General features: G+C 40.0%; 1 protein-coding gene across 3 annotated transcripts in view; it reads left to right on the plus strand.

Moving 5' to 3' along the window:
• PTPN13 (protein tyrosine phosphatase non-receptor type 13) overlaps positions 1 to 23949 on the plus strand; it is a 116370-nt gene extending 92421 nt beyond the window's left edge. For all 3 annotated transcript variants that reach the window (XM_035548403.2, XM_035548395.2, XM_035548412.2), the window contains exons 26-48: positions 384 to 477; positions 1238 to 1323; positions 2177 to 2339; positions 3187 to 3401; positions 3492 to 3590; positions 5003 to 5367; positions 5535 to 5709; positions 6970 to 7128; positions 7461 to 7632; positions 7728 to 7938; positions 8880 to 8950; positions 10630 to 10691; positions 11408 to 11564; positions 11890 to 12066; positions 13359 to 13441; positions 14674 to 14729; positions 15650 to 15753; positions 16976 to 17124; positions 17748 to 17838; positions 18569 to 18906; positions 19435 to 19650; positions 22145 to 22207; positions 23126 to 23949. In XM_035548403.2, coding sequence (XP_035404296.1) covers positions 384 to 477; positions 1238 to 1323; positions 2177 to 2339; positions 3187 to 3401; positions 3492 to 3590; positions 5003 to 5367; positions 5535 to 5709; positions 6970 to 7128; positions 7461 to 7632; positions 7728 to 7938; positions 8880 to 8950; positions 10630 to 10691; positions 11408 to 11564; positions 11890 to 12066; positions 13359 to 13441; positions 14674 to 14729; positions 15650 to 15753; positions 16976 to 17124; positions 17748 to 17838; positions 18569 to 18906; positions 19435 to 19650; positions 22145 to 22207; positions 23126 to 23203 — 3384 coding nt within the window. In that variant the 3' untranslated portion in view covers positions 23204 to 23949. The remainder of the gene's footprint in view (positions 1 to 383; positions 478 to 1237; positions 1324 to 2176; positions 2340 to 3186; positions 3402 to 3491; positions 3591 to 5002; positions 5368 to 5534; positions 5710 to 6969; positions 7129 to 7460; positions 7633 to 7727; positions 7939 to 8879; positions 8951 to 10629; positions 10692 to 11407; positions 11565 to 11889; positions 12067 to 13358; positions 13442 to 14673; positions 14730 to 15649; positions 15754 to 16975; positions 17125 to 17747; positions 17839 to 18568; positions 18907 to 19434; positions 19651 to 22144; positions 22208 to 23125) is intronic.
• Positions 23950 to 24211: the final 262 nt, after the last annotated feature.

The raw sequence follows: 24211 nt of genomic DNA on the forward strand, positions 1-24211 counted from the left end.
CAGTGCATGGTGTGCATCTTCTGCTTTGGCTCTTGATGCGTGCTGTGCTCTCAAACATCTCGGAGCGTCTGTGTGCATGCAAGCCTTAAACTGCAGAGCAGACGTCTTTTTGCTGAAAGACGCCTGTTTGCCCTGAGTGCATCTGCACTGTGAAGCATTGTCTTTTTACAGTCTTCCCACCCCAGCTTCACTCGTAACAAATTGCATGACTGTGGGAACATGCTTTGTGAAACAGTTTGCTTTTGACGGTTTGGCTGTTCCTTATACATGGCAGTAGCCAGAGTGCTTCCTGAGTGCAGCTATCCTTGTGTGACATAGCATTTAACTACACAGTGCTCTGACTGCAAAAAGGCTGACAAATCCTGGTTTTGCTCTCCTTTTAGGGTGGTGTAAATACTAGCATACGGCACGGTGGCATTTATGTGAAAGCGATTATTCCTAAGGGAGCAGCCGAAGCAGATGGCAGGATAGAAAAAGGTAATATTTCACTTGGTTCAGTCAGACTCTTAATGTGCAAAATGACAGATAACTGTCTGTGGTGGACTTGAGGGGTACGCTGTGGCCTAGAAGCTAGGAAATATGTTGGATAAAAGTACGATTAGAGGAGGCACTGAGAAGAAGAGCAGTTTCCCTGAGCTACTGCATTTGCAGTTGTAATTTTATATACTGTCTCAAATGATTTGACAGGTAATTCTGCAGGGAAAGATAAAATGTTAAGACAATTGCAGAACCAACAGAAAAGTGCAGGGATTGTGGAAAGGAAGAATATGAAATACGCTGCATGATTTCTGTTTCCCTAATGCAGCCTGTGGTAATGCAGAACACTTTTCTGTGCCAGCCATGGAGAGGGCTTTGTTTTATTTGTGGCCCTCTTGCTTGTCGTTCAGGGTAACTTGACACAGAAAATCAACGTAATTGCTATGACTTTTCGTGTTTCTAAGCCAGGCTTCATTCTTTACTAAAGAGAGAATTGCCCTTATAGACTAAAATATTTTTTAACAAAGATTTTGAGGTTTGTGGCAGATAGCATTCTCACAGTTAATGCTGGCTTTGACGCGCTGTTATCCCAGATTAGTTGAGTTGCAGAGTTTTCTCCTTTGCTCAGAGAACGGAGGGGAGAGAGGATTTACTTCAGTAACTGCCTTTGTTAGCTGAGACTTGAAGGTTTCTGTATGTCATGTATGTTTTACAGATGTTCTGATTAATTTTTCTCAAAGGACTCATCATTTATTTGTAGGTGACCGTGTGCTTTCTGTCAATGGGATTAGTTTGGAAGGCGCTACCCATAAACAAGCTGTGGAAACACTGAGAAACACCGGGCAGGTAAGTGGTGGTTGTTCATTCCTTCTGTCTGTAGTAAACCGGCTGTTCATGAGGGAATAAAAATAGAGGAAACAACAGACAGGAATTCTCCGCAGTGTGCTGGTTGTTTCAGGTGTGATTTCTCAGACTCTGTTGCTTCCTGGGTCCCAAGTCTCTCTGTCCATCCAAGCCAAGTTCTGGTGCTGTGTGTGGGTGAGAGATCTGCAAGCCATTGGTTTCTGCTTGACCCTGGGCTTTGTAGGAAGGAAGCTGGGGCACGTGGGTTGGAAAAAAGCTCTGGCATGCTACAGTAAGGTCCTGAATCTGATCCACTGGGAACATAAGGGCCACCATGTGTACAGCTGTGTTTGCATGTTGTGTGAGTAGCTTTATTTGAGTGTTACCTTTCTGGAAGGCACTAGAGTCTGTCAGCAGTGTCTCCTCGTAGTGCTGTTCATGGCTGCTGCTTCATCTATGGAAGTACATGCACACCTGAAAATAGCCAGTGACTGCACACATCCAGAACTATGAAGGATTACTGTCTGTGCACACTTTATAAAATGCTTTTAACTCTTCCCTGTACCCATGTGAAAATAACACCATCTTTGACACTTAACCCCTTCAGAGACTTATTGGAAGAAAACCTTTTCTGATTCTGCCTTGACAAATAATTTGCAAGCCCATTAGTTTATTATGGAACTTGTCGCTCACAGCCTTTATAATAAGGAGCAAACTGAGGACATGTGAGGGAGGGAGGTGTCCATAAAACTTGCTGCTGTAAAACTTAAGATCCTGACAAGTTAGAAAGAAACATAAACTGTGTGTCGTCTCTGTGACTGTTGCAACTTAACTAGAGATTGTTTCATCCCTTTAGGTGGTGCATCTGCTGTTGGAAAAAGGGCAACTTTCAGCGGCAAAGGTTCATGCTCCGGTAACACCACAGTGCACACCTCCAAATCAGGTGGGGCAATGTGAGCCTCAGGAGAAACCAGCGATAAAAGCTACAAATGCCAAAGACTACAGCTTTGTCACTGCAGGTCGGGTCTTGTAGGAAAATTGTCTGAAGGCTCAAAGCATCCTTTAGCTTTGTTAATTGTTTTCTCTTATCTTCTGTGAAATAGAAAGGCAGACAGGAGACAAAGCTGGTAGGAGTCTCTACCAAGCACCAGCACGTAATGCAATTTCTTACTTTTTGTGATGTTGCATTTGTTGTGAAGGTTTCCTTTCTCATCTTGTTAACGTAATTCAGTGACTATTAACTGTTTCCTCTCTCACTGGTCCTGGTTGTTTCCCAATTTTGCCAGCCTTGCAGCCCAGGTTGGTAGCAAGATTGGGGTAAAAGGGGTGCTGCTAACTCTGGTGCTGCTAAGAAAAGCATACCAAGTGGAGGTCGAGATACTCAGGTGTAAATGAGTGCTCCTGTAGGTCCTGCTGTTCCTGTCTAGATGAGAGCAGACATCAAGAGCTGGGTGAGGCCAGAAGAGGGACTGGAAAGGCGAGAATTTTCTGGCTGACAAGAGGCTGGCACTCTTCAGCTCTTGCTGGGGATGTGTGAAAAGGGAGGGAAGCTTACTCAGATGGCAAAGCCACTTCAGATGGCTTTTCGTCTTCCCATGTGGGGTTTATCTTGTCTGTCAGGATCTACCCTTACTTCTCTCACAAATGTCTGATCAGTGGCCAGAACTGTTACACCACTCGGCTGTAACAGCCTCCTGAATGGACTGCTTCGGAGACGCCCTGGCTTTCAGCAACTTGGAAGGTGAAGGAGAACCATGTGAGGGGGGAGAGTGTGCAATGTCACATCTGGAGTCAGAGCACATGCTGTTGTGTTTTTTTAATGACCAGCATGGTGTAGAAAATCATGTGCAACTCTTTCTCTTGCAGAGAACACATTTGAGGTGAAGCTGTTGAAGAATAGCTCAGGCCTTGGGTTCAGCTTCTGCCGTGAGGATAATCTTACCCCAGAGCAGCTGGGCTCAACCATTGTGAGGGTGAAAAAGCTCTTTCCTGGGCAGCCTGCTGCAGAAAGTGGGCAGATAGAAATTGGGGACGTCATTCTCAAAGTGAACGGGGCATCACTGAAGGGTTTATCCCAGCAGGTATGTGCTTTCTACTATCTGTCTTAGTGGTGTGGTAGCCTTGGAAGTCTTGGTGTCTGCGTCTAATACTGAATCCGACTCTGGCCATAGGAAGTCATCTCTGCTCTGAGGGGAACATCTCCAGAAGTTTCTCTTCTCCTTTGTCGGCCACCACCCGGTATACTACCAGACATCGATCCTTCTTTGTTGGTAAGGTCTATGGCATAGAATATTTTTCTTTTAATTACTGTTTGAATGTTTATTTGTTTGATCTGGTGGATTAGTTAAATAAATGCAAAATGGGGGTGGAAAGATGGGTGAACGGCACTCACAGAAATTTTGTTCCTCTGGTAAATTCCTTTATCCATGTACCAAGGATTTCACAGATACTAAAAGAATACAAGCCTTCCATAATGTGTTTGTGGTTTGTTTATTAATATTATTATGTAGTCTAAAACATTTGAGATTGGCTTAAACTTTTGGGGGGAGGGGGTTGATTAGTAGAAAATAGGTTTGAAAAGTATGTTCTATTTGTCTGCTTCTGGCACATGTAAAACTGGGGAAAAGATTGTTATATTTACTTGCTGGACTTGAGAGATGTTCCAAAGAACATGTTACAAAGAACTCCAGTAAGTAAATCAAAAGAACAGAAGAACATTCTGTTCAACAGAAGGATACTTAGAAAAATTGAAAAAACAAATATTTCAGTAAAAGAGAATATATAGAGGAGTTTGTCTGAAATGTAGGCTTTCCATAATACAGGGAAAAAAGTATAAAAGGAATGGCAAAAATTCTATTTAAGTTACTTAATTTCATGTTCACACTGTTAAATCCATTCAAGTCTGATGGCAGAAACCTAAATGTACAAATAAAAATGTAAGCAAAGCAAAGATTAGAGTAAGAAAATGAGATGAACAAGTGGGCATAATAATACAAACAACTAATCCTACAATCCATTTCTAGTAAGGAATACCTTTAATAAAGGAGCACATATATTAAAATAAGTAAATGATCAAGTGAAAATTTTTGTATATAACACTAGCACAGATGGGCATGGTCATGAACGCAAGAATTTAGCCATAAAAGCATATGTGAAGCTTATAAACTTTTTTTTTAATTCTTGGGATTATGTGATGGTTGGCCAAACTGTCTTTTATCCTCACCATAGTTGTTAACTTGTCTAAACAGTCTCTATTTGGTGTAAATTCTGATGGCTTTTGTAGACTATTGTTTAGCTTTTTGTTTAAAACTTTTTCTGATTCCCTGCTGTGTGAAATCAGTTTGACTTAAGTTGCACTTTAACCATCAGCAGTATATTATGCTCCTCATAGCTTAGAAGCACCTGTCAGCAGGCTCTCAGAAGCAAAAGCGCAGAGTGTATTTGTTTTCCATAGATGATGTTGCAGTTGTTTAGCAATATATGTTTCCAAGTTCTGCATAATTCATCTTGGCAAAGCTGCATTGAACTTAGTAAAACTGCACCATAGTATGTTCACTGAATTGAGGCTACATCTAAATGGAAGGGGTCACTGACTGCTTCTGGTAATTTAACGCAGTCTTTGCAACTTTCTTCTCTCTGCAAAATTGGAGTTTGATGCATTAAATCTCCTTGCTTTCTGTAGACTCCCATCCATTCACCCCACCAAGTATTTCCAGATGTCAGCAGAGAAGTTTCTGGTCCATCGACTGGAGAACAGGGTGACAGCTCAGATGAAAATGAAACCATTGATCCGAGCAAGAAAAGACTAAAATCTCCCTCGAGGAGAGATAGCTACAGTGACAGCAGCAGAAGTGGTGATGAGGAGGTGATGGACTCAGCAGCACAGGTGGGCTCTGGCTGGAGTTCTGCCCTATACCAAACATCAGGTGAAGCTGTGACACAGGCACACAGCCAGTACGAGGCACGCAGCGGGCAGGAAGAGGCTGTTCGCACCATCTTGTATTCTGTTCATGAAACTTCTAGCAAGTCGGAGCTAGAGGACGACAGGTATGTTGCTCATAATGACCCTTGTAGTGCTGCAGAAAGCGTTTACAAAAATAGTTTTTTGGACCTACTCATGGAAATACATGGAATACTTTAGTGGTTTGCATATTCATTTATTGGTGATAGGTACATTGTGTAAACTGATCCTTGATTTGCTTGTTTATCTTTAGCACTGTGCCATTGGATTTGCCACTGATCCCAACCTGTAGAACTGTTCCTGATGTTACCACATCCGTTTTAATGAACAACTGTTTTGCTACTCCTGCATCTGAGCTGACTCCACACCTGGGAGGAATGGCATCGTTACTCAGCCAGTTGGAAAAAAATGCTGAAGAATATGAGCCAGTAATGTCCTTTTTCTGTCTTTCAGTAATATAAGCATACTTGTTGCTGTGGCCAACTGGAAGTTTTTATAGCTGTGGTATTGGGAGTGACAGTATAAAAGTTATGAATGTTAATTTACAAGGGGGATAGTTGTAAGTTATACTTGCAGTAAACTGGAGTTGTGTCTTATAAATGGCACGTACATCTGCCATTTGTAACCACTGAGCTGTGGCTGTTCATACAAGCGTTGGCAGATGCTTTCTGCCTGGGTTTTTCAAGGTTTTTTATGTTTCCCTCTGAGTGTGGAAGCCTCCCTGTACGCATGTATGCGCGTGTATTTCATGTGTCATCTCAGCCTTAGAACACTTGGCATTAAACATTTATTGAGCTCTAGGCAGTGTTCTTAGATTAACCTTATATGGCAGTTACCTTGCTTTGTGGTTGTTTGGAGAGAATGGGATAAATCAGGGCAAAAGGGAATTGGGTAGACCCTGTTCTTTGCTGCTTTAGTATCTATGAATCCCCCAAATTTTCTGCTCTGCCACAAAATGCAGCTTATTTTTAAGATTCTTCTGAGATAGCTTGCTGCCGCCTGAGAAACATTTGTGTTGTGTATCAGAAGGGACTTGTGCTTCCATAGCCTCCCATAATCGATTCACAGATAGAAAAGAAAATGAAAAGTGAGGCTCGATATTTTTTAATCATGAGAGTCTTCCAAGTTACACAGCTGTTCTAGCCTATACTCCACTTGGAGAAGTTTTTCCTCAAATCTTCATGGTGCTGTGTGAGTTTCTGTGCAAGTGAAGTAGATATGCATCTTTCAAACAAAAAATCATGCAAATTAAAAAAGACAAAACATATGCCTGTGTTCAGTTCTAAGAAAAGCTAGTGTTGTATCCCATCGTAAGAAAATGTATTTGCCTAGTTTAGTTGAATAGCTGCTGCTGTATCGTCTGTCTTGGAAAATACAGAGTCTTTTTATTGCTTGGCAGCTAGTTGAGGGTAAATTAAGGTGTCAGTTTTGACAGGTACCTTGACAAATCTGTTTAGATAATGGGCGTTTGGCACAAGGTTAGCTTCATGAAAAAGAGGTCCAAATTAGAGGTAATTACTTGATGCAGCTAAGCTGAGCCTGCTAAGACAGACATCTCAGTACTTATTCAGGCTTGTGTTCCATTTAAACCGATAGGTAAATCCATTTTATATTTCTGACGCTCTTAAATCCAGTGAAGTGTTTGCTTCTGTTTTTATGTGTTGTAAAGTGCTACTTTCTTTCCCTAGGAAGTAGAGCTCCAAGTCACCATGACCAAGTCTGAAAAGGGTAGTCTGGGCTTCACAGTGACCAAAGGTAACGATAACGTTGGCTGCTACATTCATGACATTGTTCAGGATCCTGCCAAAAGCGATGGGAGACTACGACCTGGAGACCGACTAATAAAAGTGAGAGAATTACCATTTCCAGATAGAGTGATTGCATGAAAAGGACAAATTTGACCTTAAAATAAATGTGAACTCCATTGTGTGCTAAAGTAAATGTGCTTAAGGAACAAAGGTGTGCACATTTTGTGAGGCATAATTAGGTAGTAGTTAGACAAAAGAAATAAAAGTAGGAAATAAGTATGAGTAACCGCAAGTGTTGTCAATAAAGCATCCATAGTTTTGTCCTTTAATGTCAAGCGTCAACAACAGGAACAGTAGTGATTGTTTATTCTAACACTGTCTGTTTTATTTGGAACCTAACTGGGAGATGCTGCTTTTTTTTTCCTTCGCAGGTTAATGACATTGATGTCACTAACATGAGTCATACAGATGCAGTAAATTTTCTCCGTGCTGCCCCCAAAACCGTCAGATTAGTGCTAGGACGTGTTTTGGAGTTACCCAAGATGCCAGTATTGCCTCATTTACTGCCTGATATTACACTAACGTGTCATAAGGAAGAGCTAGGTAACAGAGAATTATACTGCTTTTTTCTCTACTGTGATTTTTTTTTCTTCAGTTACAAAGCAAGAACGTGATTTTTTTTTTCTTTACCTACACAGGTCTGGTGTTATCAGGAGGTCACGACAGCCTTTACCAAGTTGTGTATATTAGTGACATTCTCCCCAGATCAGTTGCTGCCAGGGAAGAGAGTCTCCATGTGCTAGATATTATCCATTACATTAATGGAGTAAGCACACAGGGAATGTCTCTTAAAGAAGCCAAAAGGTCATTGGAAACATCCCTTCCTAAAGTGGTGCTCAAAGCAACCAGGTATGTTGGAAGCAAATGTTTCCCTTTCGATTTACTCAAAAAAAAACCACAAATGATTATGTGAGTATTTGGGTAAAACGTGTTCATGCTATGATAGCTGCTTCACCGGAGTGGTACCAGCTGTCATGTTACTGAAGACTGATGCCACAAAAAGGGGATGTATATTCCCAATTTTTGTGCTTCAGGGGAGAAGGGTACTTGGTACTTGTTGTGTTTTGTGTTTCTAGGGAACACAAGGCAGTGTCCAGCCATGAAGCATAAGTGTTCAAAGTATCGTTTTCAAAATATAACACAGGTTGTTTTAATGCAATTATTCCCTTTTTGTTGTTGTTTAAATCAAACTGCTACTGAGCATTCTGTAAGCATAAAAAGGAGATAAACTGATGTTCAGTGCTTAAATAGTTCTATCATCGCATGGATGCTCTGGCACAGCCTTGAATGTCAAAACCCTCTGGCACAGATCTTAGTCTACCATTGCATTTTTACTAATCCCTGCTGCTTCTTTTATGGAATACAGCAGTCTAACAAACTCTCCAGATTATTGTGAGTTTTAGTTTTTGCTTGGGACAGAAAGCCTAGTGACATTTACCTCATTTTTGAAATCTTCCAGCCATGCTTGCCGTTCTTTGCTCCCTCCCCGCCTTTCTCCTCTGTTCTGTCACAGAAGGGTAAGAGTGTTGAGGTCAAATCTTTTTGTGGGAATCCAGAATGAAACTCCATCTCTAACCAAGTCTTGGTTCCTTCTCGAAGTAGGAACTAACCAAACCACGAGTGCTTTTATCTCTATTATGGAATATTTTAATGTTTCAGAGCTCTTGTAATAGGCAGAATAACTAGCAGTTTTACTGGTCATCAGATATTGATGTATGTATGTGCAATAATCATGATTTTATTGATTTATATATGTTAATACACATTTCTGTAAACATTTCTTTTCATAGAGATGGTCATCCAGTGCTTCCAAAATCCAAAATCCCAGACAGCTCAAATTCATGGTCAAAAAAATCTAATGGTAAGATTTGCTTGGTTACTTATTGCAGGTGAAATGCATGTGTCCATGAACATGAAGGAACTTGTATGCATCTTAAGATGCTATCCAAGTGCAGTTGCTGCACTGCAACTCTGTGTACTGAGATCAGCTCCAGCAGGTGTTTGCTGACTCTTTGCTTTAAAAGCTGCACTAAAAGCTGTACTAAAAGAGATTCAGCAATAGTCTCTCTGTGTTTCTGTTTCTACTGTAATTTAGAAATTTTCTCTAAAAACAAGCCAGAGGAGTAAGTTCAACTGATCTTTTATTATGATATACTTGTAAAAATAATTATAATAAAAATAATTATTCTACTTGTGACCTGTATCTTCTGACGAGGCATAAAAATATCATTTTGTTACATTTGCAAGGGCTTCAGGTCACCTGTTAATCTTTTTGCAGACCAAACAAGCCCAAACTGATCTTATCATTCCCCTCCAGTTTGTTTACATTGGGCTGTTTTCCTCCTCAAACATGGTGTCTCCAGTCACACACATGACGTTGAGTGAGGCTCACAGACAGGCCAAGCAGACAGAAATAATTGGTTTTAGTTTTCTGTAGACAGCATTCCTGTTAATGCTTCCTGAGTGAGATGAGATGAGATGAACTTCGTTTGGCTAAATAGTACCTTGTTCACTCACTTAAATTCAGGATGTTTTACCACCTACATTTGCTTCCCTGCTGAACCAATGTTTATGCTGTCACTGTCTTAAGCATTTGTTTCTTCCATTGAAGTGTGGTGGTTGGCATTTGTTGTGATTCATCAAGGTCTTGTTTTTCACACTTGCCCTTAATGTATCAAGATAGTTTTGAATATTGATCTCACCTTGTAAAATTATTGAACTGTTCCATTTCATTGTTGTTCACATACTCGACAACTATGCTAAACATTCTGTTTCAAAAGACTTAGTCAAGATATTGATTAGGAAGATGCCTTTTAACTGAATCTTCAAAGATACCACCTTAAACTCCCTTCTCTTAGATGACTTGTCATGCATAGGTTCACAACAAGCAATTCTTACCTTTAGGTAATTTCATCTAAACGCGTCTCAGCTTGTAAAAGCACGTGTAAGGAAATCCAGAACTCCACTAGAAGCTACATACACAGCATCAAGTGGTTCCTCTTTGTCTTATTTATTATACCAGTAATATGATGTCTGACATAAGCAATGGTCTTATGTATCATGGTATCGCTCTTTTCTTGACCAAGAAGGGAAGGTACCTTACAACAAGGACCAATATGTCAGATGATGTTTATTGAAAAATAAACAAGCAACAAATTACCAGATGTTTGCAGGGTTGTAATCTATACATCTGAAGGGAAAGGAAATCATATCCTGTTTCCCTAAGATGCCAGTGCTGCCTTTACACGTTAAGTTGTTACTCTATTTATTAACATTTGTCTTTGTTTAAAGTTGGTTATTTTTATGAGCAGTCAAGCTACCCCTTCCATTGAACTTTATTTTATTATGGCTTTTTGAAGTTTTAGTTTGTCAGATGTAAGCTTGGCAATGTCCATTAATCAGGCTGGCAGAAATGTTACTCATTTCACAATATAATACAAAACATCTTGTTTATTTTATAATAATAACTGATGGGGACTAATTTAATTATGGTAAAAATAATGTTCTTAAGTTGTTGATTTTCTTCCCCATTTTGTTTAGGCTGTTCTCATGGTGATCCCTGTGATAAAACAGAAAAGACAACCGATGCTTATGGGCCCAAGGTAAACATTTCCTCTATGGTGCGCATTTTCATTAACTAGAGAAAAGAATATAGTTTACGCAAGTTAGAGTTTTGTTCCTTTTCTTTTTTTAAAGAAGAAGTTAGTTTGACGTAATGCACTGTTTAATTATGCAAATCCCCTGTTGCCATTTGTTATGAAAAAGCAGTGACGATAATAAATATGCTAGTTTTGGGAATTCATCTTCACTTTCTTTAGGATTGCCTTATAGGAAGACAGGTGATCTTATGAGAGGATGCAAGGCTATTATCTATTCTCTTCCCAATTCCTGCAGATACTTGCATGTTACATCACCAGATTGTTTTCTCCTTTTCGCCTTTGTTTTTTTTTCTGAGGAAAAGGTGTAATGTGGCACCAAAAGAATTGAAGCCTGCACATTTTATTGAGGATATATAATGTGAAATGTTATTGTGTGTTTTCTTGTAGTAGTTAATTCTTCATCTGTGTGTTTTTTTCTTAATTACTTTATTTCTTTTCCTTTGCTAATGTCATTTGAAACTTCAAACAAACTTTAAAGCTGCCAAATGGGCAAGTAGAATTCTGCCCACCCATCACCCAGCTGTCTGAGATGAAATAGGATATGACTAGTTTCTTTCTGTTTTTTGCTAAGTGGAGCTGTGTACTTTTTACTTTTTAAACTGCTTAAAAAGATGCCAAACTCTGTAAGAGTTAATTTGTAGTGTTCTTCACTTTATTAGGTCAATGGCAATGGCATCCTAGGACCATCTCATGCAAACACAGAAAATAATACCCACCACACAAAAGGACTGATGAATCTCACAGGGTCTGGAGATGCCTCTTCCCTTGGCTTTGCCACTCAGATAGCAGATTTTTCTAAACACAGTGACAAATCAGGTAAGAAGAGATGAGATGAGATAAGGGACCATTTGTTTGCGGGCGAAAGAGAATCAATGTAATAGAGTTTGAATAGACTGAAATTAGTCCAAGCTAGGTTGGCAGTCAACATTAAAAGATCATCTTCAAGCCCCGTGGTGTGCTCTTGAGGAATTAATTCATGTTGGAAGTAGATATATGAAAATTGGATTTTGCATCAGAGGGAAATGAGGGAAAGCCATGATAGCAGCTAGGAATAATGCCTTGGAATAATGCTCTTTCTTCTCCTCGTCCGCCCCCAACCCATTTTGGGAAAAATTGACTTTTTATGCTATTTGTTTTTCAGAAACAGAGGTTCCAGATGATGAATATTATGATGAAGACGACCACAATGAAGTTGTCCAATACCTGTTGGATGTTGTAGATGAGGAAGCCCAGAACCTCTTAAATCGTAATAACGCTACATCAGAGGCCCAGAACCTTCTACACATCAAGAAGGCCACATCAGAAGACCATCTGTCAGGTACTGTGAGCCACTGAAAAAACAGATGACTTGAAACAACATGCCTTGTGAAATAGGTGCTGAGTAAGCCTCAGCAAGTGTGACAGGTGACATTGAATTGTTTTCTGAAGTGAAAGTTTCCAAAGTAAACTACAAATGGTTGCTGTTTCCAGTGAACTTCAGATGCAGTTTAGTATGTCAAGTTCTAGGTTGATAAATCTGAATCATTGCATTCAGTAATCTGGGAGAAAGAATCCTGTTCTGTTCTCAAATTGTTTTATGAGTGGAATTAGTGCTTAGGTACCTAGTTCTTTAGCTGCAATCACACTTTTGGCATTCCAATGTTGCCTTGATAGCAGATTGCAAAATTTGGAAATGTGTTGAGATCTCTCAAAACCAAACAGTTTGTTCCAACGTGCTTTATCTCTTAGGAAAACCGTGCATCTTTTCAGTAGCTGCTTCTGTTTGTGCAGCTTTTTCTTTTTTTTTGTCTCCTCAGCTACAGTTGTTACTAACTGAAAGTTAGTGTGCAGTATGATTTGTTGTTCTTTGTGGTGTCATGCTGTGGATGCTCCCCACTGCTCAAGCAAGATGGTTGCTAACTTGTATAGAGTTTCCTTTCAGAATTGAAGATAAACCTTCCAAAATTGTAACTACTTCAGCTTTTTTGCTGCTCTTTAAGTTTGTTGGGTTATAGTCACCTGTCATTATATTAGAAATTAGGGAATACTAAGGTTCTGGCTGTGCCAGGACCTTACCTGAGGAATATCATTTGAGCTCCACTACTTGCAATTTCTTTTAGCTGCGATCTGCTCTTTGCAAATGAACATATATTGTACATTTAAGACAGGGCAGCAGAGAACTGCTATAGCAGCCAGTTTTTATCCAGAACTTTTGATTAGGACTTGGTAATACAAGGAGAGAGTAGAAGCCTTGTTTATAAGTGTTGCAGGTCTAAATGTAATTGAATTGCAGAAACACTGTTGACATGGGAATCTGATGATTTCCTAGCACTAGCCTGCCCATCTGTTACACTGTGGAACGTACATTCTGTTAGCTGTGCAAACAACCTCACTTTTAATCACAACTCTCCTAGTTAAGAAGGAGGAAGCCGTAGGTCTGATTCTCCAGAACGCTGGTAGTAAAGGAACTTAAAAGTTGTTTCTTGATTATTCTGGCACCTGTGAATACTGTTACACACGTTTGGCACTACACAGGAATACATGAGAATACAGGAATCTGAGAAGGTAGTTTCAGGATAACTTTCATTGTGTTCGTGCTGTATCTTCTGCATTCTGATTTTCCTGCTACAGTAGAAATGAATGGGAAGCTGACAGAAGATAAGTCTGAAGATACTGACTGTGATGGGTCATCTTTACCTGAAGATTTTTCAGAGGTGAGATGGCAATAAGCTGGCAGACATGTCTGCAGATTTTGTTGTGTCAGTCTGTTTTAATTTATTGTTTCACTTATTTGTATAGGCCTTGTGGAAATATCCTTAATGTGCATTTTAAATGAAATTATCTTTGTCAATAGTAGCTTTAAATGGTGTATAAAAAGTTATTTTTGAAATAGTGTATGATTACTCTTTAATAAAATAATTATGCAAGAGAACAAAGCATGGAATTAGCATAAACTTATTCTCATATAAAACCAGTTTTTGTTTTGTTCCATGTGTTGTTGTTTTGTTGTGATAAAATACCTCATTAGTGTTACTTCAGTCATTTCATCTCAAAAGTTGCCTTGATTCCTGCTCAAATAAGGGAAGTAGTCACAATGAATATTGTGTAGATTTATCTATGCAACATATAAATTTGAGGCCTCTTTTCTCCTTACTTTTTGCTAGAATTCTTTCATTAACTTGAATACCTTCTACATGTGATTTACCCTACATTATTACATGTCCTGTTCTACATCAGTCACTAGATGCCCTAGTATGGTTTCACACTTCAAATTATCAGAACTCCTTTGTATCTGCCATATCCTAGCTGTTGTGGATTTCTCTGTCCAGTCAGGGAGAGCTGAGAGACAAAATGGCAATCTGGCTCTCTGTCGCATTCTCTAGGAGATCCAAAAGTAAAATGAATTGACTATGACAGTGGAAACTTCCAGGATGGCCTAATAAGCATAAATCCTTTTGGAGAGTTGTTCTCCAAAGGAGAATTTAAATGCCCTCTTCTTTGCTGAGTCATCTTTGTCTTTTGAGGAAGACATAGATAGGAGTACCTAGAATTTAGAGGTAAAGCCCTGTTCTGTTCTTTATGGCAGCGGTGGCTTTTCAGGATGCCTAAGCGTTCACTGTCAGACTTGCCTCATAAGAGGTTTTTAAGGATTACAAACAAAAAAGTCACCTGGAAAAAATGTGGATGGCTCTACTGCTGCCATGCGTCAGGAATAATTTTAAGATAGCTGTTGGCCTTGTTACAGTGCAGTCTTCTTCCAAGTGCTCAGTGTTCTTCTCTGTTATTTTGCATTAGTGAGTTAAAATAGTAAGCTCTTACATTATTTGATGCTCTGAACTTAGTCCCCTTCAGAAAAACTCTGTATAACTGCTCACATCCTTGATAATTTAGAGTGGATGAGCTTTATGACTATGATCTTGATGTGTGTGTTTTTCTCTTCCACTAGCCAACGCACTTAAATGGTTGTGAAGACCATTGTGAAGAAAAAGCTGTGCCAGAAAGGTAAGATTTCTAGTGTTGCTTGAAAGTAAACCCGTGAGATATGAAGCTCTGAAGAGAGCTGTTACAATGCAAATATAGCATACGTGTCTGTGCAGTGGGAAGAGGGATATGGATAATTATGTATGTAATGTCTTGGTTGAATTGCTGTCTGCCTGTTCTTGTTATTGAAAAGGTTATAATTCACCTGAACATTAGTCACCTTTCTGTGGTTTACTGTGCCCTGGCTGTATTTATTCCTTTGATATATGGTTTTAACATGTAATTAGGACATGTGTGCAGTCTGTTTCCACTTGGGTGCCTGGGGCTTCCTCTTCTTACACGGAAAACTAAGGATGTGCCTGGCCATGTTACCAGCTTTTGCTTCGAGACACCTTGAATCTTGGAAATTCACACAATGGTTTCTCTGTGCTAATATTTGTCCTTAGTCTAAGTAGTGCTTCAGTCAAGATGTATGTGCTTCTGTTTTGATAAAGCCTCTGGAAAGTTTGAGTTGAATCTTGGCTTAAACAGTGCCATTATGTTGTATAGGTACTTGATATCTTTATTGCCATTCTCAACAAAGGTAGAAAACTTGCAGTTTAAAATAGGTACCCTAGTACATACGTGTTGAATTATGTGAATGGTCCAAATATTCTATTGGATGTTATTTGACTGCTTTGCCTTTGAAATGTAATTGTAGTGATTATTATTACTAGAGTAATATTGTCCGAGTTCTTTCCCTGCTGTCATCTTTTTTTTTTTTAAATCCCCAGTGGTGATTGAAAAAAAGTGGGTTGGTTTTATTTTTTTTTTTTGAGATCACTTGTATGGATCTGGTCCAGAAGAACTTGTAGCTATAAATTACCTCCTGGTAATGTTTCATTAGATTGCTAATGGTGTTATCTCTGGGTGTTGTTTCTTATGTTCCTTGTCTTCTGTAGGTCACCTCCACAACCTCCCTTGAGTCAAGCAGATGAAGATGAAATCACGTGGGGAAGCGATGAATTGCCAATTGAATCAATCAACCAGGAACGTGTAAATAAAGGCAAGAACTTCAGCAAATAATCAATTGAAAACTGAAGATCACATTAAGGAGACAATATGTCAGAACTGAATAGTAAAATGTCTAGGATGTGTTTTGAGGGTGTAGTGATAGGTATAATGGGAAATATAACAGCTCCACTACCCACTGGGAAGGATCTTTACAGCTGTAGTATCTGTGTGAGAGCTGATCGGAACAAGTATTGTCAAGATTTGGCCTCTAGTTGTAGTAGAGTTGAAACCAGTTCTCTCCCATAGTATCTATCTGACAAAAACTGTAGCAATGTTTGAAGGTTTGTGTGGTTTAACCGTGATCAAATCACTGTCTTGTGTGCTTGAAGTAGTACCTACATGTTCAAATTGTGCAATATTTTCCCTCTATATTGAGTCTCAGTTTTCCACTGTTGCTCAATTTGGCAGGGTGAAGTACTGCTACGTTTGATGCATTTGGCAGAAGCTAGTCTTTCCCTTTTGAGATAGGATTAGAAATGTCAGCTCCTGAAATTCATACACAGTAGCATTTGTCTGTAGTATCTGTATTCATTAAAAGAAGTAAAGAATAATCCATGTAAACCTTTTGCCTAAGCTAGTAGATAAAAAGACACTTAATTGCAATAGCAGAGACTTCTGGTTTATGATTTTTTTTGTGTTTCAGAGGAGTGCTGAAGTTCTTACAGGAAGCAGGCTTTATTGGAGAAAACAATGTTTTTAATGCATCTTACAATTAACATTTAAAAGCCATCTTGACTTAAAAGCGCTACAGATGAATTCACAGGATGTGATGTTTATTTAACTGGAGACTTCTGAACTCATCCATGCTTATATTTATGAATTTAGTAGATTATTGTTTTTAAGAACCTACATTTAAAGTATATATGGAGTTTATTTTAGTTTACTTATTGTAAGTTCAGGAAAACATTCCATTTGGTACCTGGATTAATGAAAGCCAATTTTGCTTCTTGCTGTTTGTTAGTTTGTTTTTGCCTGTCAAACTGAGAAACTATCTACAGAGGTAGCAAATAGCGTTGAAAAGACTGTTTCACTCAAAGATGCTTTATTGGTCATGCCTTTTTTGTAAAAGATAATAATAACGTATGAGTCACTCCTGCATGGCAGGAAAACCATATATAACAGTAACAAAGAAATCTAGCACCTCACTGCATTTTATGTTGCCTTAATTTTAGCTATTTATACAGACATTTAAATCATCCTTATTCTTCTGCTAGATTTCCCTTTGGTGACAAATGAAGAGATCTCTTCACTCCCTACTGTGAATGTGCTCCCTGGAGGCAAGTACTCGGGAGCCAAATTGAAGTCGGTCATCAGGATGTTGCGTGGATTGCTGGAACAGGGAGTCCCTTCTAAAGAGATTGAAGTGAGTAACTATTTGTCCTTTTCAGTCCTTTTTTCTAAAATTTTGCTTTTTAACAGGATGAAACAGTTAGAAATAGAATGGTTGATTCATCACTGCCTTAAAGACCACAGAGCTTTGATTTGCAGCTCTTTAAAAGGATGAAAAGACTTTGTTCACCAAACGTCTCTCCCTTCCCCCCGCCAGCTGCTGAGAGATGAGATGAGGTGGAGCTGGCAGTTCAATTCAAAAATGTGTTTACGTCATTCTTATTTTTAGTAAATTTCTGGTAAATTCTTATTTCATTTCTGTATCCTAAATGAATATACAGTCATGGATAAGGTAAATAAATGCTGCAAAATCTAGCTGCGGAATCGGAAAACAGTCCTTTCCATGTCTCAACATTGTTAAACTCTCCTTTAGGAGAAGGAGCTGAAGTATTTACTAGATCACAGGGTTTTTTTCCATTGGTTTGTTTCACGGTGGTGTATTTTTTTAGGTATCTGACATTGGCTTCCTTTCTGTGACCCAATTTTTGTGCATATCCACAGTAGGATTATTTTCTTTGTTTCGTGTCTCTGAGAGACTTCTTTGCCACTTGTCATCATTCATTGCATTGTAATGAATGAGTTATTTCTTCCTTACAGAATCTTCAAGAGTTAAAACCGTTGGATCAGTGTTTGATTGGACAAGCAAAGGAGAACAGGAAGAAGAACAGATACAAAAACATACTTCCTTGTAAGTCCTAACTAATCTGATGCTGTTGATATTTTGTCTCCATCTGTATGGTCACATGAATTGCATCACAAGTTGAAATGGTTTGATTCCCAGTCCCAGTTCTACTGCTGAGTAGGGAAAAGATAATGTCATTTTCTACAATTTTAAATTGAATATTTATAAAGCAGTTTAGTATTGGTAAGCAAAAAATTCATGTGGTAGGTAGGAATGGATGTCCGTGGGTTTGGCAGCTATTTGAGAAGGTTCCACTTATTAAATGAGATATATTTATGGAGCCAGAGAACTTTTTTTCAGTTTTACTCATGTACATTTGGGAATAACAAACGTATACACAATTGCCAGTAAGTTTCCTACAATAAACCTACAATAAAAGTTGGTTTGTTAGCTGGGAGATGAGTTGAGGAGTAGTGAGAACTGACAGAGGCTACCTCTGAGTGAAAAATACTCCAATTCAGTTTCAAAGGTGATGCAGTTTTAGTCACGTACCCTGCCTGTCTGTTGGTTAAGTTTCTCCCCTAGCTATCTTCTTTTCTCAAGAAGTACTGACTTGTATCTTAAAGCAAGTATTATATTGTTTTCTGTTGGTTTGGGTTTTCTTTTTAATAAAATTTAGAAGCATCTTTGAAGATAAGCACCATGTAAGTGTGCAAGGCTCAGCATCTCTATTGTGTGAAGGTCTGATAATGTGCATGCATAGCATTAAAGTATTTCTGTTGCGTTGGGATTGCAGATGATACCACTAGAGTACCTCTTGGGACTGAAGGTGGATACATCAATGCCAGCTTCATTCGCATGCCAGTGGGGAACGAAGAGTTCATTTACATTGCGTGTCAAGGACCTCTCCCTACTACTGTAGCGGATTTCTGGCAAATGGTTTGGGAACAAAAATGTACTGTGATTGCCATGATGACTCAGGAGGTTGAAGGAGAAAAGATAAAATGCCAGCGTTACTGGCCAGATGCACTCAATAAAACCACCATGATAACTGACAGACTACGGCTTGCTCTAGTAAGATTCCAGCAGCTGAAGGGCTTTATCATTAGAGTTCTGGAGCTAGAAGAGATTCAGGTAAGTGCATCTCATTTGGCATGCTGAGAACTTCTTCCTGGGTGCTGATGTTTTAGTTCTCATATTTGTGGCTTGCCTGCTTTCAATTGCTATGTCCATGTGGAGATGTAACATGGAGCTTCTCTCTGGCCAATGAACGTTACTGAGCAACTCTTCTGCCTTGCAAGTTGTGCCACTTAGAGACTTTTTACAGGAGAAGGCCTGATGGGCCAGGAGGTGATTTTATGATGCTCTGTGGCTCTTTATGTGCCTTTGGTCATGTAAACAGAAAGATATATCAGGATGTAACACTCGTTACTCAGTCTGTCTGGTTCATTCCTGTATATGATTAACTCAGCCTGCACATTGAACCTTATACAGTTTAATTATCAGCTAGGAGTTTAGCTCGTGGCTTCTCTTGTTTCACTGGATTAGAGACCACTTTCATGGGTCAAATCTGTCTCTTCAGAAACTGCTTCTTTTGAGAACTTACCTTTTTCTTCATTCGATGTGTAACATTTTATTGTTCCTGTTGTTCTTAAACCTCAGACAGGTGAAGTGCGGCACATTTCCCATCTGAACTTCATTGCCTGGCCTGACCATGACACCCCTTCTCAACCAGATGACCTGCTAACTTTTATCTCCTACATGCGGCATGTCTACAAATCGGGACCCATCGTAACTCACTGCAGTGCAGGCATTGGCCGGTCAGGGACCCTCATATGTATAGATGTAGTTCTGGGATTAATCAGCAGAGATCTTGATGTAAGTACCTGACAGGATGGGTAAGCTGTGCTTTTGAATTGCAGGAGCTGCTCAATGGGAGTTGATCAGTTGTTTTGAGAAAATGCCATGCTTTTGAGGTCAGCATGTAGGCCACAACTTAGTGTAACATAAATGAGGATGTAAAGTCAGTCTCACCTCTGTCCCTGGAAAGGTGTTGGAACAGCTTGTTCTGGATGTCATCTCCAAGCAATTGGAAGAGAAGAATGTTATGAGGAGTAGTCAGCATGGATTCACCAAGGGGAAGTCGTGCTCGACCAACCTCGTTGCCTTCTATGATGGCATCACCAGCTGGGTAGATGGGGGGAGAGCAGTGGATGTCATCTACCTTGACTTTAGCAAGGCTTTCAATACTGTCTCCCGTGACATCCTGATAGCAAAGCTGCGAAAGTGTGGGGTAGAGGAGTGGACAGTAAGGTGGGTTGAGAGCTGGCTGACTGGCCGAGCTCAGAGGGTGGTGATCAGTGGTGCAGTCTGGCTGGAGACCTGTGACTAGCAGTGTTCCCCAGGGGTCGGTGCTGGGTCCGGTCCTGTTCAACATCTTCATTGACAACCTTGACAAGGGAATAGTGTCTGTCCTCAGCAAGTATGCCGATGACACAAAGCTGGGAGGAGTGGCTGACATGCCAGAAGGCTGTGCTGCCATTCAGCGAGACCTGGACTGGCTGAAGAGATGGGCAGGAAGAAACCAAATGGGGTTTAATAAGAGCAAGTGTAGAGTCCTGCACCTGGGAAGGAACAACCGGATGTATCAGTACAGGCTGGGGGGAGACCTGCTGGAGAGGAGCTCTGAGGAGAAGGACCTGGGGGTCCTGGTGGACGACAGGTTGACCATGAGCCAGCAGTGTGCCCTGGTGTCCAAGAGGGCCAATGGGATCCTGGCATGCATTAAAAGGAGCGTGGCCAGCAGGTCAAGGGAGGTGATCCTCCCCCTCTACTCTGCCCTGGTCAGGCCTCACCTGGAGTACTGTGTCCAGTTCTGGGCTCCCTGGTACAAAAAAAGACAGGGATCTCCTGGAAAGAGTCCAGCGGAGGGCCACAAAGATGATACAGGGCCTGGAGCATCTTCCCTATGAGGAAAGGCTGAGAGACCTGGGTCTGTTCAGCCTGGAGAAAAGAAGACTGAGAGGGGATCTCATCAATGTTTGTAAATACCTGAGGTGTGGGAGACAGAGGGATTTGGCCAACCTCTTTTCAGTGGTTTGTGGGGATAGGACAAGGGGTAATGGCCACAAGATACAGCACAGCAAGTTCCGCACCAGCATGTGAAAGAACTTTGTGACGGTGATGGAGGACTGGAACAGGCTGCCCAGGGAGGTTGTGGAGTCTCCCTCTCTGGAGATATTCAAGGCCCGTCTGGACACCTACCTGGGCAGCCTGCTCTAAGGAACCTGCTTTGGCAGGGGGGTTGGACTTGATGATCTTTTGAGGTCCCTTTCAACCCCTTCAATTCTGTGATTCTGTGGAAACAGCAGCAGCTGTGCAAATGTTTCTTTAATGATGATGGGGATGCAGAAGGGTGCAGGGAGAGATCTAACATCTGGTTCTTGGATTAGATCAGGGAATTTCTTTAAGTATCCTGGTTGTCGAGAGCTCAGTAACGCTATATGAGGTGCCGCTTAACATATTCTAGGTTGTGCTGCAAGGAGATCTACTGAGTAGATTTTCAGTGTGTGGCTTGGGAATAAAAGTGTATTGCCACAAGAGCTCAGGCGAGTGAAGGAAAGGAGTTAAAATGCCTGCCTTACTGGCTGGATGTACTGACAGATCTGAGAAACCCTTACAGTAAATGACAGTAGAGATGACAGATGTGACGCTTGATGAGCCAGAGATTGCTTGCCTTTAGCAGCTCTGCAACTGGGCATCAGAGTATATGTTTAGGCAACTGAATCCCAATCTTAGTGACAGTGTAACTTCCGTGTTTAAAACAAGTAACAAAAAAAAAACATCAAAAACACACAGTGCAAACACCTCATTCTGAGACGCACCCTGCTCTCTAGGGTGATCCACAGGAGGGTGCTAGCCTCCTTAATGTTTGTATCCTTCACTGGACCAGTGTAGCAAATGTTTTTGTGAATTTTGTAGAGGTGAGCTATAATGTCATCAGCAGGGTTTCCAAGTACCCACTAAATGTCTAGAACTCGTATAGACCTGTAGAAACTAAAAGCATTGTGTTAGGTTGGGATGAGGGGCTCTATTTTCTGTACACTCGGTTCCCAGTATGCGTAAGCAAGAGAGCCAATAGAGGCGCACAACGAAAGAAAAAAGAGAAAGGTATATGGTGTAGGAGGGCCACGTCCTTATCGCTCCAAGATAGCTCATGCTGGTAATCTGCCAAACATGTGCAGGATACACTGAATTGTAAATCGTTTCACTATGAAATGTTTCATGTAGCTAGTTGGATTCCTTTGTGTGATGCTCATTTTCTTACATGCAGTATGTCTTTCAACATTTCACTTGCTGTTTGTTTTTGTAGTTTGACATCTCAGACCTGGTGCGCACGATGCGTCTGCAGAGGCATGGGATGGTTCAGACAGAGGTGAGTCTGGCTTCTCCAGATTCAGCCTTCCAGCTACAGGAAAGATGCTGGAATTCTAACTGATGTGCCAGGAAGCTTTTTGTAAGGCATGCAGTGGTTGTCTTCATGTCCTCTAATGCAATGTTTGTGTTGGGAGAATTAAATCGGATGCTCTGTGCTCTTTCAGTTTGTGGTTAAAAAAATAATAGAGCTGGAGTTAGGGTTTTCTTCTTCTAAAGCATGTGTTAGAATAGAAATCAGATGAGCTTTTTTGTCAAAAAGAATTGCATTGCATGCTGAAGAGAAAGCCTAACTATATAGCTGCTGTGAATCGCTGAAACTACTGGAGACATCTTGAAACTGCCTTTTAGGGGGAGGTGTTAAGCTAGAAATAAATTGAGTGTCTTAGGAGTAATCTGGATCTGGAGCTGTTTAACCTTACTTTGGATTTGCACCACTTTTTGAACATGAAGGACTTGTCTAACTGCAGTTAAAAAATAAACCAGAAAGAACCATTGCCCCAACCTCTTCCACAAAACGAAGATTAGCTCTCAAACCTGTATTGACCTATAAAACCTAAGATTTTAAGATGATAAGATGCTCTGTAATCTGAGTTCTCTGTTAGTTGGAGTGATCAAAGATCTTTAAAGGTCACTTGCTGTCTTCATTTCTGCTTCTGTGAAGTGTTTAGTCTATTCTATTTCACATCAAAAATGAAGCGAAAGGAGGATAAATGCCCTATGTAAAACTATACCTTTAGTGGCAGTCAAGTACCTATCTTTGTTTGAAGTTGAGGTTGTATATTTCTCAATTGTCTATTTTTTTGGCTTATTTTACTATAGAAATAGTATTGAAATCAAGTGCTGTGGCAGGTGAGAGTGAATTGCTTAGGTGGTGCAAGCATTTTTCATGTGTACTCTGATTTCCTTTCCCTTGCAGGATCAGTACATTTTCTGCTATCAAGTTGTCCTATATGTCCTGAACCATCTCCAACAGGAAGAACAGAGAGGGAAATAAAATACTGAATGGAAGTGCTTTTAAAACAAGGAAGCAAGGAGATCTAAAGACTCTCACCTGTTTTATTTGTTCTGCGAATATTATTCCAGTCATTTTCTTCAGTTGCTGTCAAATGTTTTTTCTAAATAGTCTCTTCATCACTCCAGATAAGGTATATAGTATATGGAAAAGGGATAGCTCATGCAATACCACTAGTGTCTTACACCCATGGACACATCTGTGAGATACTTGTATAACAGTAAATAATATTTAATAAAAGCTGCATTTTTTTGCAGCATCCTTAGTATGTGATTAAGTACTGAAATAAAAATATTTTAATTAAAAAAATGAAGAAAAAAATAATCTTATAATACCTCCTGCAGTTCTGCAACTGCTCTGCGGTATTTGTTTCTTAGGGGGGTGGGATAAAGCAGTATTTTTGGCCTGGTCAACTTTATTACGAAGATATTTTACTAGTCTCTTTTAAAAGCTTGTTTATGGCACAGACTTTTTTGTCCTTTTAGTACAGTTAGAACTATTTTATAGAGGGTATCTTGAAATCAGTATTTAAGCTTTAAGAGATGCCTTTTAGCGTAAGGATAGTAGTGAATGTTTACTGTAAGTATCACAGTTAATAATGTTTAATTGATAGAGTTTCATGTATATATTTATATACTTTTACAAAAAAAAAATTGAATTATCAGATGTCTAACCTTATAACTTATTAGGCATCTCTACTCTGTAAATAAAAATACACTTAAAATACACTGATCGGTGGATCTGGGTATTTTTGTGTCCTTTTACTGATTTCCCTGGCCTAACAGGGCATCCTTCCCTAACACTGTGGTTGCTACACTTCTTACACGATTGGCAACAAAAGGGCCCTTCTGGTGCCTGTTCTTCAGTATCCATTTGAGAAAAGCTGCAGAACTGTGGGTTCCGTTCTAGAGAGCTTCCACACTGTGGTGAAAGGAAGAGGTATTTTCCCTTCCCTCCCTGTTTTTCGGCATACGTGGGCGTTGAGACCTG

Source organism: Cygnus atratus, chromosome 4 (assembly GCF_013377495.2).
Source record: "Cygnus atratus isolate AKBS03 ecotype Queensland, Australia chromosome 4, CAtr_DNAZoo_HiC_assembly, whole genome shotgun sequence".
In the NCBI taxonomy this organism is placed as follows: domain Eukaryota; kingdom Metazoa; phylum Chordata; class Aves; order Anseriformes; family Anatidae; genus Cygnus; species Cygnus atratus.